A 21,122-nucleotide genomic window follows, 5' to 3' on the forward strand; every position below is an offset into this window, starting at 1 on the left:
CGAAAATTTTATAATATTTCATTTTTAATAAATTAATTTTCAGCACAAAATAATAATATATCAATATCGCATTACAATATAAAGACGACAACAGGGGGTCGCTGCTAGTTGAAAGAATAAATTCGACAAGAGTAAACTTAATTTTATAAGTTCTTGAAATCAGAATTTCAAAAGAATTCGCTCGTTTGCTGATGTTCAAGCATAACTAAGCATTTTTATATTATTTTTAATTTATTTTAAATAATTAATATTTAAATAGTAATATTAATAAATAGTAATAGTAATATTTTAATAAACCTGTAGAATAATGTATGTAAATATATATGTATAAATTCGGATAAGTATACGTTTGTTGGATAACAGTGCGTTCTTTGAAATAAGAAAAGACGTACATACACAATACAGTACACGCTAAAGCTGAAGTAAATACACTGACAATTGTGTACATAATTACAGTTGTGTAATGATGTTTTAAAGTATCGACAAAATTATTTGTACCACTTGTAAATATGAATAGACTCGGAAGAAAATTCTGTAAGACTGTAACAAATTCAAAATTAATTTTAGCTTACGAAATGAACGTAGTGCAAGTGAGCTGTATGTGCACACTACATAAGTATGAGAGCACGATTTGTTTCCATTGCCAATAAGTACATGGATAGAAATGAATTTGAATACAAAATTTTCGCATCATGATTCAGTACTAGGTTGTACGATATCCCAGCAAACCCACAAGCAACAAAATGCTGTCATGGTAATTCAAAAAAAATATGCTAAAAAATATACACGTGATTTGAATCTTCTGTATTTTTAATCACACCAAACCCTCAAAAATACCACTGGCTACATAATATCGGATCGTGACATGATACTAGAGGTCTGCCAAAGATTGAAAATACTTTACTGTTTTATGGCTATTGTCAATTAGAATGGTTACCAGGGTACAATAACAAATTTCTGCAGGAATTATATTAAATTATCAGATTTGCTTTTAACCCATCAACGCCGAGAATTATTTTTTTTCAAACTTTCAATTTTTTTTACTAAAAACAGATTAATATACAACACAAAAATAAAAAAAAATTATTTTTAAATTTTTTGAAAATACGATTTTTGAGATATTGAGTGTCACCATATGGGTACACTCGGCTTTTACCTATTAAATTATTCGCGCGATAAAAATAGCAATACGAATGTCACCATATGGGGACGCCAGGCGTTGATGGGTTAATAAGCCCATCTCGACACACAGGTATTAAATTTATTATTTGAAGATGAGTTCCCCAAAAATAACATGTTCAACTATAATTTTTAGTTATAGGAATTATCTTTGGGCAATTTTAGTTTTAAAATTCGTGACGTTGAAATTACATACAATGTTGTATAGTTTAAAAACATGTACACGTGTAAAATGCATTTAAAGTTTAAATTGTTTACAACTGTGATTTAACTTTCGTTTCCAAGGATTTTTCTTGGTAAATTTAAAAAATGGCTTAAGCGTGTTGTATTTTTTATCAATTAAAATATGAGAAACTAGCAGACCAAAGTTTTTGTTCCAGATTTTCTAATGTAAAATGGTAATAATCATATGATGTTGAAATTTTAAACTAAAATAATTACGGAAAAGAAGTTTTGGTGTCAACTTTTACATGAAGAAATTTAATTGACGACGATAAAAGCAGAATTATATTATTGAAAATGTACGTAAATAATTATAATTAAGTTATACTAATAGGCACAAAAGCATATGGGAATAATATCCAATGCAAATCTGTAGATTGTGATTAATTTTTATAAGAAATTATTGGATAATTTGTTATAACATAAAGAATTATTTTAATATACATTTAAAAAATACATTTTTTCTGTAGCATTTGCAAAAGTTGCTATTTTGAATTCATTATGGTAGGTGAGTGGTCAATTAATAAAATATTATTTTGAGTTATCGTTTTTCAAAATGTTATTGCAGTAAAAAAAATAAGATTAAAAAATATCGAAATTTACCAATTTTAAAATTCGTAATATTTTTCTTCTTAATGGGAAACGAAATAAATTCTTTTCAATTTTTAATGGTAATGTCTTCAATTTGTTCAAATTTGTGATCTTTTGACGTATCGTTGATAAAAATCGTTTTGGTGAGAGTAGAGAAAAAATATCGACAGACACAGAAAATAAATAATAAATAAATAAATAGTAAAAGTAATACCTTCTCAGCTTCGCATAGAAGCTAAAAAAATTTAAGATGAGGAAATTACACATAAAAATTTGATTGAAATTGCTACTGTTATACTCAAGTACTTTATGTAATGCTTAAATTAGTTTCGTAATATTTTGTATAATTAAAAACAAATAAAATATTCTTTAATTGTGGTCTACCCATAATTTAAGAATACTTTATTACTAGTACTTTTATTTAATTAAAGCCATGTAAAATGAATAGCTTTATTCACACAGTAAAACGTGTTATCTAATACGAATCTCACAGTGTTATTAAATAACCGATTGTAGGGTTTGGTTGGATTAGCTTTTTTTGATAATTCCTGCGAACAAACCTGGGAAATATATAATCTCAGACGCCGGGAAAATAAGAAGTGCACTTTTTTTAAACAAAATGATTTATTGTTAAATAAATATCTCGAGTGGTTTTTGCTAATAAAACGCGACACGATGTCTTAATATCTGGTTTTATCGGACGACATTATCTTAAGACTCTTAGTGAGTATCATATAATTTCTAGCTATGGTCCATTTTCCTAGTATTGTTAAATTATGACACACTATTTTTTATACTTGCGTTCCGTTTAAGTTTACAGTAGATCGGAAACAAAATTAACAGAACTAAGGACCATAGGGGTGATATTCTAGAGCGATGAGAATACTTGTACAGGTTTGCCTTGAACATTCCAATGAATTTGCGGGTAGTGAAATCTTCGTGTATAATTATTTTTTTCGTACATAAGTTTAACGGAGTCCGTATTTTATTACGCTGTAAGTTGGATTAGTGGTGTAAGGAAATTTAAGTACTTTACTCAAGGTTAATGTAGGTCTCAGTTAGTTGGGGTAGCCGGAGGTAATGTTATGACACCTTACTTGTACACGTTGTATTGAAGTATTTTAATACATTTGGGTCATTATTTAATACCATCACAATAACTCTAAATTATAGAATCATGTTGCAGTGGAATGCACAGGTTAGTTAGTAGTTTTAAATGTACAATTTCTGATGTCTTACCTTTAATTATATTGTTCTACCTATACTGAACTTAAAATAGTTAGATCGAATTTATACCCAAACCTAACCCATAAAGTTTTTTTAAAAAATAATGAACTTTAAATTATAGTTATAGCTCGGAAAATTTAATTATATTTGTTCAAAATTCGAAACAAAAATTAAGGCGGTTTGATTTGAATTAACCAATACGCCACAATAGAATACTTTTATTTGGTAACTTTAAAGGCAATACACCTGGAAAATTCTTGGTGGCATTTTCTTACTCATTTAGGAAAATAGTAGTTCTGTGTCTTGTGGGTAGAGGATAGTACACGTTTTGAATCTCGATCACGAATACTCACCATAATTATAGTGTTGTAAATCAAGTCGTCTCAATTGTAATGAAAAAAAATGGTTTATCCACATAAGTAATATGAACATTTGCTGTACGCGGTACGGTAAATTGTTGAGCTAATAAAGCCGTGTGGCGGCGATCATAAACACTTGGTCACGCTCTAGTTGATTCAAAAAATCTAAACACACTCGAATAAAGAGAATCGTCACTGATTTTTAGGTCTCATTACAAGAACAATAATAATATTATAATTATGTGCACAACTTTTTATGAAAGAAGAGTCGTCTTGGTGCATAATGACCCGACACTGCAGCCACGAATATGCCTATATTGACATATTGCAAAGTAAACAAACCTTGTTCTGCAACATTTTTCCACGCGGTTGCAAAATCGTGGACAACCAGAAGACCGTGGGAATCGTTATTTATGTGTACTGTGAATGTTTTATTGTTCTTTGATAAGTGCAGGTGCAAAACTCGAACTTTCATAAACGTCCTTGCACCAAAGATGTGTTATTAGTTATTAGTTGTAAATCTACAGTAACATAATAACATCAATATTACTATGTTTTCATTAGATTATTATTGGAAATTTGTTCTATGTATTTTTAAAACTGCTGTTGATAAAAACGATTCAATTACCTAGATTGTACTGAAACTTACATTTATTTACTTGGCAGTTCCTATGCCTTTAAAATCTATGAAAACCTTATAAAGACGACATGATCTAGATGACGAGAGCAATGCATTAAAATACTTCAGTTGAAAATTGTTAATATAAATAAAATTATGTTATGATTGTTCATGAACTGTTAGTAAATCTCGAAGACAGATTATACTTATTGTACATAGTTATTTTTTTTAGTGACGTTTCAAGTACAATTAGGTGTGATTAATTAGAGTGTGTTTTTATTTTTACTAAGTGAATAGTTTAAAGGAAATTAAGAAATATGATTTAAATTAAATGTATTTCACATTACCTATTATAAATGATTCGAAAATCAATTATCATATTCAACTGTAAGGTTTCTTTGTTCAATTACGTATTCGCATTGGAATTAGATTTGACACATAAATATTATATACTCGACTGTTTTTATGATTAATAAGCTATTATTTTAAAGTACAAACTGTATCAAATCGGGTTATGAAACAGTGGTATCGAAACTAGCTAAATGAAGAATCTTTACGTCCTATTGTGTTTTTTTATTTTTTAAACAAATTAATTTTTTCACAAGACACGTCCTCAACTATACTATAGCAACAATTAAAAGTTTCTCAACTATGTCGACCAGTCGTGGCACACGATACTACTATGGTCTAGAAAACAATGGGTTGATCAGGTTTTGGTGTACATTGGAATATTTATATGTTATTATGCGGGTTATTGTTTCGAGCCAATTGCAAAATTAACGCTGTTGTTTAATTGACCGTCGTGCGCTGAAGGAACAATGGGGGCACGACATATTTCAAACACCATTTTGGACGTCTTACGTCAAAATGTTTATAGAATAAGAAGCACATTAAAAGAAGAATACTCTCCATGATTGTTTTTTAAATTTTTCTATTTTAATAAAACGTTAAACAAAATGTATTAAATGATTTTTATTATTTTTAGGGCGTTCATGTAGTTTACTACATCGCCAAATCGTGACCTTTCCAAGGACACGATTGTTTGTTTGTTGAGTTCAAATATTGTTAATGCGCTTTTCATACTCATGTTCGGGTGTCTAACGATTTTATATATTTTTTCATTACAATAGCTGGTTCTGGTGTGAGAGTATTAGGCGTTTCATTAAAGAATCTTGAATACTGGCTCGTTTATTTGACTATTTTGTAATCATGTGGTATCGAGAACACAAATAACACGTTAAAATATAAATAATAGTTTAACGAAGTAGAAAATTATTATACTGTCACTTAATTTGCACAAATACATAATAGATACCATAGATACATAATAGGTATCTAAATAAGCAATATATACAACATTGATTTCACTAATGTGTGCTTTTAATTTTTACTTAGCCATTTTACACTAAAATGATTAATTACCCACGAAAATTGTATGTTTTAAATGTAATCGGTTAGTTGTAAAGTCCATTACAAATTATTAAGAATTTATTGCTATCTACACTACATGTTAAGTGTTATATATTATTAAAAAAAATGAAATATTGTTATTAAATAATTGTAAATAAAATTTCAAAAAAATTAAACGTTCAAATTGGTGTTAAAAGATTTTTCTTATTAATAGTTTGAGTTGATAAACATAAATAAATTGTTTATGTATAGAATGTATTAAATATTTTTTATAAAATTTGTTTAAAGATTGTTGGCAATATTTTATTTAGTTAGTATTGAAATGTAAGATATTAAGGAATCTTCTTATAGACGTTTTTAATACATTTTTTAGACCAGTTGGGCTTAATAGTGTGACCTCTTTGCTCAAGACAAATTACTTAAGTTTCTAAAGAAATTGACTAGAACATTAATAATTGTTTGTTAAATTTTTTTCATTAAATTTATTTTTAAAATTAAAAATTGTTGAATATATTCGACACTTGTTTTTAAAATGTTAAGTACCCCTTACGGGTTATTATTTAAAGTATTACAAGCAGACTTTAAGAAAATTATAGAATTTTTTGAGCATTGTGTTTTAAATGATCCATTTATGCCTGTAGTCATGTTATGAAACTAATAGTATATATCCTAATAATAAATTAAAAACTAAAAAATTACCTAAAATTACATAACTTTTGTTAAATAGTTCAATTAGTTTGTATTTCAATTTAAGAGTTTTTGTATATAAAACATTTTAAGGTAGGTTTTTTTGTTAACGTTGAGGGAGACTTGAAAATCACCGATCCAAATCGGTTTGTGACAAGTAATTTACAAAGTGATGAATTTTTATCGGTCAACAATACTTTTGTATTGCAAAAACAATGTTGTAGAAATGATTTGCAAGTCGTGGGAATCGTTCTATTTTCATACGAAAATATACAAATAAAAAATAAGTAGAAAATCAAAATAAAAATAGTCAGTTTAAACTCTGTAAACCGGAACAGACCGAACGGAAAGATTACACAAATTGTTGATTTTTCAAAAGAAACCAACCACCAGATTATTTAAAATATTATATATACAATTTTCATACGTGACTAGGAGAAAGCGTATATCATATATTTAATAAAAAAAATTAATGCCTTAATTTAAAAATATTACTAAGCAATGTTCCGAAAATTTTGTCAAACTTGGGCGAAATTTGAGTATGCAATTTTTTTTTTTTTTGAGAAAAATATAATAATATGGACAGTATTTATTATTTTTTTATGTAATGCTTCATAAGTTTTATTGGCATTTCATAATAAGTTACTGGTGTACACATCAAATGTTGACGCAACGAGTTGTGGTTTTATAATGTTCGATAACTAAGATTATTAAAAAGTAAAATCAGCGTTATAAAATATTTAAAATTAAATCGTGATAATTAAAATAATTATAGTGAGAGTTATATTGAAAACAAAAACGATGAACATTCGATAAAAACAAATTATTACTTGCATTGTAGTTAAAAATTTCCGACAAAAACAAAAGAATCAATAAATTATGTTAGTCGTAAAATATATTGTTATTCATAGAATTCTTCTAGGTATTATTTATACTCATTGGATAATTGGAAATAATATGTATGCCACAATTAAATTCATTGTATTATTTATACTGTTTTATTGTAAACAATACTAAGGATATTGATAGTTGCACACACAATTTATTCTTTGTGTTAAGAAAGCGATATATTTACAAATTATTGAATTTTTGTCAAACAATTTAAAATTTCAATTTTGACATATTATATGAAACAAATAACTATAAAAAAATAATGCTTATCATCGTAGGTCTGTGACGAATTGTTTCATTTAATTTTTTAATTACATTCAGAAATTCAAACATTGTGCAATTTGTTTGTTACCAGTCGACGAATAATATTAAGATTTCTCGTACGGGACTCCTCTGGTAATAATATATAACATTCTCCAAATGGGTGTAAATAATTAATAAATTTATACTAATAAATTAATTTAGCGATATTTAAATTTCACAATACTTTCAACTACTGAAACATGTTTTGAGATTAAATTTTGTTCAGGATAATTTGTTTCGTAGATAAACAAATAATAAATGTAGGTCAATCGATTGGTGTGCGGTCGTTTACCTGAAACAAGAATTTTTTTAATACTGTGTCATCTATGTTTTATGATCGACTTGATAGAGAATCGAAGAGAAAGTAAAAAGTTTGTGCAATAGAAACGCATTGTTTTTTTTTTTACCATTGATGTATTAATAAAATTACATATTCTTTTTTGTAAGTCGTTAATTAGTCGTATTAATTTTGTTAACTTTAACTAATCAATAAATATCTTTTTTTTTCAGAGTATAATTAAAACTTTATCAGTTCGAAGCACGAGCGATGGAACATATTATTATTGTAAGTAATTGCCAACATAAAAGTACAATTGAAGAATTAAACGTATAAACGAACTTTTATTAATCCAAAAACCGTAATAAACCGTTGATTTTTTATAACGTAAATTATAATTTTTTGTTGTATGGTCAGCTCATAACACGAATCTCAACAATTCGTTTACCGCTACTGAATTATTGAATTTTTATTAATTTTTTGATAGATATAAAGAGCTTAACTTAGTACTTTGTTCAATATATTTAGTAATTTTATTTCAAATTCCTGCTAGAGAAAATTTTGCAAATCTTTTTACAACTTTTATTTTAAAAAAAATTCTATACTGTAAAACCATTCTCATATTTCTCATATATCCCATTTCTCATTTATTGACAAATCCTTTTGATATCTATTACATTTTGTATCAAATTTTTATAGAAAAAATTTTACGTAAAGTATGATTTAATAAGATTTATTCTATTGTAAATAAAGTAAAACCTTTTTAGTAGAGTTTTAAATAAATAAAATATGAAATGAACAATTATTTTAAAATACTTAAAAGGTGTGCAACAACTTTCTCGATCACTAAATCTTTTTAAGTGATTAAAATACGATATGTTTAAACATTGTATAAACATATTTGTATTGTAATTTTTTGAAAATCCTCTACGATGTTGTTTAATCCAGCACTAACATTGTATATAGGAAACCCAAATCATAATTATATTAGAGCACGATTATTTTTGTTCTCTAACTGTACTTTGCTGTAAACATGAATTTCATTTATCTGGAGTGTCTTACCATTTTGATTGTTATCGTAAAAATTGTAATGAGTTTTTACAGTGATAAATTGAAAAGGTGTTATTTAAAATTAAAATTTTTTTAATTATGAATAATTTTTTCGCAAATGATGCATATTGAAAAACGAAACTTGAATATTGTCTTAAATTAAATAACATGAATGCATAATTAAATAATGGAGTTGATTTTTTACACTTTCTTTTAGTTAAATTAAAATTGATAAATATTATCTAATTGTTACTCTTATTTACTATCTACTTTTTTATAAATATAACTCTTGTAGAAATACTTATTTTTATCTAATTTAGTAACTTATATTTATTATTTTGCTAAATTGGTGACTATTGTTTAATAAATTATTTCGTGGATTAATAAATTAGTATTTCAATTTACAGCACAGTTTGTATAATTGATAAAATAAACTAATCATTTTTCAAAAAATTAGCTAAAAATTTGATTAGCTGTAATTATTATTTTGTTACACGATACTCTTAAATTCATTATTACAATGATTTGAAAAAATATTAGCGCCTCCTTAAAAATTAGAATTAATTATTTTCACTGTATCAAGCAATCGAATTTTTATTTGTAAATTATTTAAATTAACATCTTTTCAATTGTCAACAGATTGAATATATCATTTAATTGTATTTAGCCGCTAACACTTACTACATAGTATTGCAAGATAAATGATGACAATGTTTTTCAGTATTTAAGTACCGTTAAGCGATTGACGGAGAAAGGGGTTGATAAGATATATAGAACGTAGCACATGTTTTCACTTTTGTTTGAAGTTATGCGCATGGGAAGGAAGAGGAATTTCCTGAGATTATTAGAATAATAAAAGCCTTGGGCGGCCCGTATAGGTTTCTCCTTGTCGAGTGAAGTAACGACTAACGGCCACCCCGGGGCGATCTCGATTTCCATTTGTTTTGGCTTTCGATACCGAAGGCATAAAAAACGCAAGCTGCGGCATCAAAGCTCCAAATATTATAAGAAATCCCTTGAGGGGACAGTAAAATAAAAAATTTCTTTCTGGTTACACATATCCTTTTCACTCTCTTTCATCATACAGATGCATAACTGTTTAGCCATGACCAGTTATGACCAGAATGAATCATTGGAAGCATTGACCTCCATGTGTTTATAATACTTCAGGTTATCGGCGTTGATATTAAAACAATACGTTATAGCTAGATACAATTATGTAGTAATATTTAGCCAAATGATACCTTTTTTACTTTCACCTAATAAAATATTTCGGTACTTTAAATTAGAGTATAATACACGCTTGATAAAAGATCATAAATTATCAATAAAACAAGATCATTTTTGATTTGACCAATTAGAATATAGATTACTTTTTTTTAACGGTTGCTAAATTATAAATAAAAATTGTAAATAGTTTTATGAATGTTATATATAAATATATTAAATTTAAAAGTTTGTACTGTTGCAGTAGTTAGTGATTCATTTAAATGATTAAATAACGAGTTTATCGAGCTCAACCCAACTAAAATCGCCGCAGGTATATACAAAAGCTTACTAGTTATATTGACTTACTATTTTATTATTTGGAAAATACTTTTCAATTATATATAATGATTTAAGAAAATGTTACGTTATTTTTTAATTTAAAAAAAATTTTATAGATAAAATTATAAAATAATAGTTTAAAAATTATTATTATTTTATATTTATTTAAATACTAAAGACGTTATGGGACCACGTCCACGTACTCGTAATTCGCGATTCGCTAGCTTATCATTATTATATGGGCAATTTAAGTTAGAGTGAAAAAAATATAAAGATACTAATTACCTATATTAGTTTTATATATTAATAAAAAATAAAACTTTAAAATGAATACGTTGTTTATTATTGAGATTTATGATTAAAGATAAATTATTGTTATGTACCCTCCTCGTAAAGTAAAATTATAAACAAAATCCATTCAATTCTGTAATTTTTAAAATTTTGCGTTCACAACAAGTAGGACTTTTATTACCACTGTTTGAAAAAATATCCTAACCAGTACAAATTAAAAAAAGAAAAACAATTTTTTCTAATAGATAATTTATTTAACAAAATTTGTTTTATTACAACATGTAGTTTACTACTCTAAATGTATAATTAACGGAAACATTTTAACTCTTCAGTGCGCATTTACCGGTAATGCGGTTTACAAAGATGTTTAGCAGTGATTCATTTACTGTTATATTGATAATCTTACTGTTAAAGTAATTTTTCAAAGCTTTATAATTAAGACTGTTAAAAACTTGTTAAAATTGTTTATTACGATATGTAACCCCCTTTCCTCCAAAAAGATTCAAAAGATTTCAAAAATACTTCATGAATATTTATTTTTTGGATAAGAGTGACATTAAATACATTTTGTAGTAAAGAAAGAATTCTTATGTCTGTTGAAAATTAATAAAGATATCAATAAAATTAATTTTTGTTCTCTGTATACTTTTTCTCTTTTTAAGACAAAGTAGTCATCATTCGAACCCATAGCCAGATTAAGACCTATATGGCCTGCAGGATGGTACCTTAAGGTAGGCCCCAATAGAAAATATCGCTACTATAAAGAAGTGATAAGCATAAAAATATAAAAACTGTATGGCACTAATCATGACGGGTTAGTAAAATATGTGATGAGCCTTTTAAACTCATGAGCCTCGAGGCGTTCGCTCCCATACCCTTCTCTTAATCCACGCCTGATCGTACCTTGGATTTGTTTCACTTTCAACAAAATAATAATTTATTATTAAAGTAATTATTAGTTATTTAAATATTAAATAATTTCCAAGAGACATTTATGAATATATTAGAAAAAAATTAAATCGTGCGAAAATCCCAACACACACATAATGTGCATCTAACATTGAACTGCACTGAAAAAATGTTTACATAGGTTTAATATGTACAACGGAATTACAAGACCACAAGTGAAGACAGTGTTTATTTTCGTTGTTGTCGATCTGTTTTGCTGAGTGAAGTTGTGTGCGGTAGTGAAAAAACCACAGTCTTTCACTCATAACGGTGTTTGAACGGCTGGCACCGGCAGTTATAACCTGGTAACGGAACACTTGCACACGTTCCTCCGAAATACCATTGTGCGGTCACGTGTCTTGAAGCGTCGAATAATATTATTTATGTGTGTCGGTGTGTTATCAATCATTAAAACGTCTATTCCGTGATGTGTTTATCATCAAATTATTATTATGGTTATTACTATTCTGTTGTTACTAATATTATAGAAGCTTTTGAATAGATAATATAAATAGAGAATTTAATATTTTATACGTATTTGAAGTGATTGCTTGTGCTAGTATGTGTATTATAGTGTCATGAAAAACACACAAAAAATATGTTCCATAAATTATAATCAAACTAAATATGTTGGTTGAATAAAAAAATTGTTATTATTTAAATTATTTGAAATATTTAATGACTCTTATTAACGTAAAAATCATAATTTTGTAGAATAATTGGTGTTTGTAAAATTCCTAAGATATTATATCTTCCCCAAAATCTTGTTGTACCTATTATAATAATTATACTTTTAATATATATAATATATATATATATATACCTGAATAAAAAATGTATACGTTACATATTTTAGTATATAAGTAAAATATTATGAAACGAAAAGTACTTAAATGTAGTTATTAATTAAATTTTGAAAATTTAATTAATTTCCTTAAAATTGAATGATGTATAATCATTTAAACCTTTATATATTTTTACTTAATTAAATTTTTTCTAAAAATTCCAAAATTTTTTATTGTTATTGCAGATGACTAGTTATTAATATTTATAACCATATATGAATAATGGGTAATTCAAACAGTCATGGAATTCCTTATGCAACGAGCGACACTCAAGCAATACCGCCACATTCATGGGCATACTCTTTTCCTAGGTCACAATATTTTGGTCCGGTAGGACCAAACGGTTTACCTCAACATTTACCTAGTCCACGATTACGTCCTCCGGAAAATGGAACAACTATGCTTAATGGTGGACCGATTATATCTAAAAGGCCATATGACTACAGAGATAATGATGAAGTAAGTTATATGTTAATTTTGATTTATCATTAAATAATAATTATTATAAAAAGCCTAGTTATAGAGAATAATTCTCTATTATTAAAGATATAATGATAGTATCTAATTGATTTAAGTGACGTTTTAACAACAATTATAATTATCACTAATATATGAATAACTCCAAACTTGTTCAATAAAATATTTAGAAAATATTAAGATTTTTAATATTCTAAATAAATTATTATGTGTAAACAAATTTCTGCTTGACAAATGTCCTCTATGAAAATTTTGTTTGGTATCAATTTTATGTTTATACAATGTGATTGGTAATTATAAACCACTCGAATAATCGCAAAATAAATTATTATAAAAAAAATTTGCTTTATTTTAGTTACGTGTATTTTTGATTTATCAGCTAATAATTACTTTTTAGAAAAATCACGTATAACTTTAAAGGGTGTCATTATTTTTATTATTTCAAATGGCATTATACATATTTATTAGCTTATAAATTATAAAATAATCTAATTAAGAAAATGACGGCTCGAAAACAACATTTCGATCAATATTTCGGAAGTTAATCTCATATATATACCTTGGCAGAAGGAAGAGTACAGCCGGGAAATGATAAGTGATAGAAATATCTGCACCCAATCCTCAACACCAGTCATTACTTTAAATTGTTAATAACTTCTGAAATAATGATACAAAAAATGTTATTTACTAGGATTTTTCTTAATTACATCATTATCTATTAAGTAAGCTAGTTAATTTTGTATAGTAATTTCTATACAATTTTCATCTTAGTGTTTTTTTGTTGTAAATAATTAACTCAAAAAATATGATTTTATAGATTTAACGACGTATTTATATTTATTACTTATACAATGAAGTACTAAGATTGCCTATATAAAACGCCTTGTTATTTCAGAGAATATTATTTAAAAATATTCAATAAAATTTGATTTTTTCATCCCTTAAATTATTCAACTACATATAAAAATAATTTGTGAAAAAATCGAGACTGTTATGAAAAAACGCTTGTTATAAGGATTTTGAAGTCGAGTAATATGTAAAAAAATTTGAACTTTAAATATAACTATTTTGATATTTAATATTCATAGTTTTAGTTTTTAACTTACAAATAGAAAAAATTATTAGATAGGTCCATACTTATATGTTCTAAAAAAATGTTGAATGTTCTTAGAAAATTAAAAATATTCCTAAAAAAATACCTTAAATGTATAACAACGCTCTAAATAAATAAAAAATGACTCGTTAAGTATCAATAAATGTTTAATAAAATTGGCTTGAAATAATCAATAATCTATTTAAATGCTTTAAAACAAATAAAAAATGCTAAAAATAAAAAATATGTTAAGTAATGCATTATAAAACTTTTATTTTTAAATTTTTCATCGTCTAAGGTAACCCTAAAAAGTACAACAGCTATTTAAAATATAAAATATGAGGAACTCTCAAAATTTAGAAAAAACCTTAATTTTTAATTTTTGTAGTTTTTAATTATACTAATAACTTGGCTTAATAAAATTATTAATATAATTTTATTAAATTTATATTTTTTGATATAATTCCTAATTATTAAAATACAAATATTTTCAATATAAAATTACCCCTAAAACAATATTTGAATTGTTTCTCAAAACTAAAAGCAAAGAAAAACATAAAATCAGTATTAAAATATTTTGGCAAAATTATATTAGATACTAATAGTCTTTTAATTTTACATAATTTCTTTTTTCATTTTATGTAGTTAAAAATGTTATCAAACATTATTATTCTTATAATTAAATAATAGTTATGTTGCATCAAATTACTCTATTGTCTCCAATGCCAAAAAAATCTATCAGTGAGTAAAATAACTATAAGTTACTTAAATTTTTCTATGCTTAAAATAAATATTAGGGGAAAAATGTTTTTTTGAAATGTGAAAGTTCCACTTTTTCTTATTTTAACTATCTACCATATTAACTCATTGTTTAAACTACATAAAAAATGTATTTTTGAAATCCTTATAACTTTTACTATTTTTAGGTTCATCTACCAAGTTAAATATCAAAAAGCGAAAAATACAACTTTTTATTATTTTTACATGTGATTAACAATTCAAGAGATAAATTCAAATTTCAAACATTTTTATTTTAAGGAATAGTACAAAATGTTAGCTATAGATAAGCTGAACCCTATAATAGGATGCTTGAGATCTTTAGTAACATTATCTTATTATAAAATGTTTTCAAAGAAATTTTTAATGATATTTAATAAACTTATAATTAATTAGAATATGTTCAAATTAATCATAATTTGTCGGATAAAAATAATTATTTTTATAAGGGTTTATCAAAAAGATTATTTTTGTATTCTTAAATTAAGTTAAATTAATGACATTTTTTTAAAGAAAAAAACTTTAATTTATTTTAGTTTCAACGAGGATACCATGTACCCAGACACTATCAGCACGAAGAACATAGGAAAAATCGTATAGGTTATAATATGTACAATAGTGAGCCAGATTTAAGATTTGCCTTAAATCAACATCAACCTCTAGCTCCTGTTTATGATCATCATCACAATCATCGAGGAGAGACTAAAGGACGATTATCAAGATCAAAAAAGAAGTACAAGGCACCTCAACTACCTCTACAACATCGTAACGGGGTAATTTTATATTTATTTAGTTTCAACTCAAATGATCTTCATTGTAATTATAATATATGTTTATAAAATATGCATTTTATATTATATTTATATATTATTGATTATTATATATGGATAATTTAAACTATCCATTATAAATTATATTACAATGAAGAATATTTTTAAATTATTTAATAATATTGTGTTCTGTACAATATATTATAAAAATAAGGAATATTTAAATTTTAGATGGAAAGTTCATCCCCAGATTCTTATCAACATTGGGAAAACCAAAAAGAAAACAGTCGATCTAGTCATAGTAATGGAATGCCAAGGTTAAGGTTATTCAAAACTAGAGCAGAAACAAATCGTAAGACCAGTAAAGATGAAATAACAAAAAATCCAGAAAATATTTTGAGTAATAAACCTCTATCTGGAAATTTACATCGCAGTATGTCGTCTCCCCAGTTTCAAGTAAGAAAAATTTCTTAAATTTATATTTCTAAATACTAAACTAGTTATTTTCATTTAGGCTGAATTGAAAAGAGTTACTGAAAAGTTGAGGGAAAAAGAATACCGCCATCCACCAGTTGGGCGAGCTTCGGAGAGTTCTTCAAATACAGCGTCGGAAGAACATGCAGTTATCGCCCACGACATTGAGAAACGTCAAGAGGATTTAGTAAACTCTAATAGAAAGCGACTTATGGCTGATCGAGCCAAAAATTTATCTAAATCAATACCAAACTTGGTAGCAGTAGACCGAATAGATGATAGTGTTCGTTATATGGGCGAAGGATCATCAGCTACAGGATCTAACGATGAAAATAAAAACTGCAAAAAAATTGATAAGCCGAAATCTAAGTAAACATATTTTTTATCATTTACTTTACATATTTTTAGACGTAACAAATTCTAATTTTTAATAGAAGTTATTATATTTTAATCATAATATAATTTGATTAACTCCGAAGTGATTCAAAATTGTAACATTAGAATTTAGTACTTACATTTTATTAAATATTTTTTTTTGTTCGACAATTGAACTAAAATAATATTTATTTTCTATGAACCTATTGGCTTAATTCAACGGCTGTTAGAAGAAATGTGTCTTATATTTTATTACTTGTCGTATTATAATAAATTGATTACTTGTATTGAATTAAATTTCCTATGATTTAATATAAATTAAACATTTTTTATGATACAGTGTGTCAGATAATAAGCCAAAAACATTTTACTTTGGCATGAATGAATTCAGTGATGACAGGACAAATTGTAGAAATGTTGAAGATGTGAAGAGATTTACAGAAAATTATAAAAAATCTAACCCTTCTCCTTCGGATAGTTTGACTAGCAGTGACCCAACTGACGAAGTAAAAACTAATATATTTTAAAATTAATCAGAAATTGCTATTCATAAATCATTCTTAAACTTTTATACTATTATAGAGTGGAGGTGATATCTCACTTCAGTTACGACCTACTTTACCAAGAAAACAGTTTGATATACCAAGGTTCAGTCCAACAGCTGCTTGGCGTTTGTTAACAGCCTTAGAAAGTCCGACGCCAAATAGCCCAAATTATAGTGGCGGAGAAGAAGATTTAATACAAGTTATTGATCAACCTCATCATAATAATGGTGATAAATCTGGTGATAGTGGTATATCTGGTGATGCTAGTCCTCATTCAGCACATAATTCTCAAGTATTTTATTGATTACTCAAAATTGAATATAGCTTATCATTAAATACAATGTTTTAATAGGTGGCTTGGACTCCACAACAAGACTTAGAAGAAACAAGTTCGGATGGAGGTCTAGATTCGGCTCCAGTATCGCCACAAAGTTTAGATGCTGTTCAGTTTTCAAGATCTCGTACAGTTGCTAGACCAAGTTTTTGTTTGTCACTCCCCAAGGAAGATAATACAGTACTTGATACACGATATGGACAATCAGTTAGTAATTTTTTTAAACGTAAATCATTCAAAACGTTGATATTTTTATTGTGCTATTAGAGTGAAGAATTTTCACCTATGAATCCACCAAAAGCTAGTAGTTACTTTAAATCTAAATTAAATAAAACTAAAGTAGCTCTTGAAAAAAGTAAGTCACGTTTGGACGATAATTGGGTATTAAGCAAAAGTGTACCGGATTCGTTACATAAGTCTGGCTTAGTGGGTAACTATCCATCTTGTAATTGGGAACAAGAAGAATATTTAGGTATTGACGAGCCTACTGATGAAAATTTAACTATGTCTTCGCTGCCCAAATTTTCATATTTAGCTGCTGGAAGACGTGCTATGTATTTACCAGAATATAAATCTTTAAACTGCATGTATCCTAGGTAAAATTTGTTTTAGAAACTTCAGGTTTTTACATTCATTATAGACGTTGTAATTATTTTAAACATATGTTTTAGAAGTGAAAAAAATAATTTTGAAGAGAGAATTAAAAACATATCTCAATCTTGTGAAAATTTAACACGTGATAACCAAAAAGATGATATATTACCTATAAAAAATGATAGAGTTCGGCAAAAGAAATCGGCGAGTAAAAAATTCGCCTTCCAAAGTACAATCAGACAAATCGAACGTAGGAAAATAGCTGAAAAGTTAGCCAAGGAAGCAGAGCATAAAGGTTAAAATAGTTATTAAATATCTTTTTTAAAATTTTATTTTACTATGTATGTGAAATTTAGAACGCCAGCGATTAAGTGAAATGGAAGCAATGCGACGTGTTGAAGAAGAATTCCAAAGAAAACGCGAGAGGGAAAAAGCTAACATCCGGCAACAATTAAGACTGTACACATTAACTCAAGGAGACAGAGAACCCGCTCAACCACTTCCATCAGGAACTCAAGTGTTATCAGAATTCCGAGAAGCAAGACGTGACTATAAGGACTATAATACTTCCAGGTAAATCTTAAAAAATATATTTATTGTATTTTTATAGTTGAATAATTTCATTGGAAAAAATTCGAACATAGCAGAAATGTAGAACACGATTACAATGCAGAAAGTTTTATTAAAAAGACTGTTACAACTGTTCACCCTAAAGTCGTATATCAAATGCCCAAAAGTACACCAGTGTATGTAACACCTAATAGCTCTCGTAAACATACTAGTGAAAAAGGATCGTCTACCTCAACATCTGCAAATTACAGAAGGGATTTTGCTCAAGGAGCTTTGCCACATTCAGTAGCCAGTTCAGATTCCGAAGTGTCAGTATCGCATACTAGATCAACATCTCGGACGAATCATCGAAGCAGGTATTTACAAAACACAAACATGACTAACTATACCAAAATTGATATTTTTAACTATTAACGCTAACAAACTTAACAAAATGACTATATAGTAATTATACTATATGTTAACAGTAGACTTTAATTATTAACTATTAATTTAGATATTTCGGTTTTAAATTAAACTATTTAATCGAATCAAATACATATGCATATTAAATACATAATACATATTAACTAAATTATTGGTATTGGATGTAAACATTAATCTGTAGAATACTTACAAGTAAATTGAATTTCTAAAAATATTTCATTAATTTGGGTGTTATAGAATACAGGATTATTTTATTACATTTTAGAAATGAACATTAAAATGTATTTATAATACTTAACATAATTTATTTTTTACTGTGATAGGGTTATAGAATTTTTTATTTAAAAAGAGTTGGTTTATGTGTTATCGAAAATGTTTCATCAGTGGTGTTATAATCGAATTTCTTGTAGATTGTGCTTGTGTACTCCAAATAAACTTAGGGGTCACAAAAATTACCTCATAATATATATATCTAAAATTATTCAAGGGTGCTAGAATTAAAAATCGCCTTACAGTTAAATGAAAAATCAATTGTAAAGATTAAGAATTATGCCTAAATTACCCCCTTGTTTTCAATACTTATGACAATTAAAACATATTAAACTATAACTTAGAGTATCCAGTGGCGTATTTAGCTCTTTAGCGTCCCTTGGCTAAATGATTCTATCATGCCCCTCACTGCTTAGCAACCAGTATTTCATATTCGGTCAATATATTACTACTAATTTATACTTATTACACTATAATATAATAATATTCTTAGATATTAATAATTATAATTATAATAATTATTATTTATAATTAAACTTTATATACAGTATATTCTATGATTACAATATGTTATTTTAAATTATTATGTTTACTTAGAAAACCTTGTACAAAAATTGTTTTAAAATAAATTTAATATTAGTTTTGAATTTATAATACCAAACAAATGTCATCTCTTAAAGATGCCGTCCTAGACTACGACCTACTTGGTCTCAATACGCCACTAAGATTAGCTACTCGAACACATAAGTAAAATATTACAAATATCTGTTATTAATTATTACAATCCATATTTTTGTACATATTTATTTTTTTATTATATTTATGAGCTTTAATAACAAACCTAACACAGGTATTAGAGTCCAAGACTTCGAGATTTTGTGTATATTCTAGTCAACAAATTTTCAAATCACTTTTCACCAAAATAGGTTGGTAGAAATGTTGTAAGACTTAAATAAAAATTAACACTTGTGAATTTACTTATAAACGTGTTGAATTTTAGGTCGACAAGCCCCATTTCCGATCAAGAAAATAGTTATGTCGATACTGACTTTGATAATGCAAACTTCACATCTAAAGTGGAGGAAGAATGTCAATTGAACAGTTCAATGGTAATATAAATTACTTTATGCATGTTGATTTTATTTAGTTGTAATTATTTGTGTTTGATAGAGAAATGATGGAGTTACCAATGAAGTAATACCCACACACGGTATTAACACATTACAACCATTTTCCAAAAAAAAGAATTCAATGTACAAACCTATATTTTTCAATCCAATAATTAAAAATAAATTTGCTCAACCATTAATTTAGAATTGGACTACCTTTAAGTAAAAAATATATTTTAAATTGTTAATTAATTTTTACTATTTTTAATATTGTAACCAACATTTATTATTTCCTAGTTTATATTATAAATAATAAGCCTTTATAAACATACATTTAAAGAGGCTTCATTACAATTATTGTTATAGAGTTTTAATTAGTAAAATTTTAATTAATCCAATTATTCTCCATAATATTATTTTTTAAAACATAATGTTATTATTTGAAAGTTAACATGTTTATAATTGTTGATTTTTTTTAGTTTATACCCCAAAAATAAAGTAAAAATTATGAATATTACATGATGTATTTCAAAATAAGTTAATACTAATTTTTTGGAAATATAATAGGTCAATTTGTTTATAAGATGTCTGTTAAATACACTTTATATTTGTTTGCCATAACTATAATAATAAAATTATTGTAATTATTGTACATAAACATGTATTCAATCTGAAAATTTTATTTTACATAACATTATAATTAGAAGAAATTGTATTTTTTAGATGTTCATAAACAATGGCGCACACAGGGTTTTTCAATAGGGACTAATATATATGAACTTTAAAGGCCTTTATTGTTTACTCATCAAATTATTTTACAAACTCAAAATAAAAATGGTAGCATAGTGGGGTCGTGACAAA

At 26.4% G+C, this 21,122-nt stretch overlaps 1 protein-coding gene across 4 annotated transcripts in view; it reads left to right on the top strand.

Annotated features, from left to right (window-relative positions):
• Positions 1-20,738, top strand: part of LOC126903919 (uncharacterized) — a 35,046-nt gene extending 14,308 nt beyond the window's left edge. The window contains exons 2-16 of one of the 4 annotated variants that reach the window (XR_007703637.1): positions 7,999-8,053; positions 12,633-12,906; positions 15,331-15,567; positions 15,796-16,020; positions 16,079-16,407; positions 16,754-16,919; positions 16,996-17,250; positions 17,311-17,499; positions 17,560-17,888; positions 17,964-18,181; positions 18,243-18,459; positions 18,531-18,812; positions 20,003-20,078; positions 20,153-20,261; positions 20,323-20,348. Coding sequence is in view for 2 of the 4 variants with exons in the window: in XM_050682492.1 (XP_050538449.1) it covers positions 12,670-12,906; positions 15,331-15,567; positions 15,796-16,020; positions 16,079-16,407; positions 16,754-16,919; positions 16,996-17,250; positions 17,311-17,499; positions 17,560-17,888; positions 17,964-18,181; positions 18,243-18,459; positions 18,531-18,812; positions 20,153-20,261; positions 20,323-20,466 (2,937 nt within the window). In the remaining 2 variants the exon portion in view is untranslated. Of the gene's footprint in view, positions 1-7,998; positions 8,054-12,632; positions 12,907-15,330; positions 15,568-15,795; positions 16,021-16,078; positions 16,408-16,753; positions 16,920-16,995; positions 17,251-17,310; positions 17,500-17,559; positions 17,889-17,963; positions 18,182-18,242; positions 18,460-18,530; positions 18,813-20,002; positions 20,094-20,152; positions 20,262-20,322 lie in introns of those variants that run through there. The other 3 variants (XR_007703638.1, XM_050682492.1, XM_050682493.1) reach the window with 3 other exon arrangements.
• Positions 20,739-21,122: the final 384 nt, after the last annotated feature.

The sequence above is a fragment of the Daktulosphaira vitifoliae genome, unplaced genomic scaffold (assembly GCF_025091365.1).
Source record: "Daktulosphaira vitifoliae isolate Bord-2020 unplaced genomic scaffold, ASM2509136v1 Scaffold_4, whole genome shotgun sequence".
Taxonomy (NCBI): Eukaryota; Metazoa; Arthropoda; class Insecta; order Hemiptera; family Phylloxeridae; genus Daktulosphaira; species Daktulosphaira vitifoliae.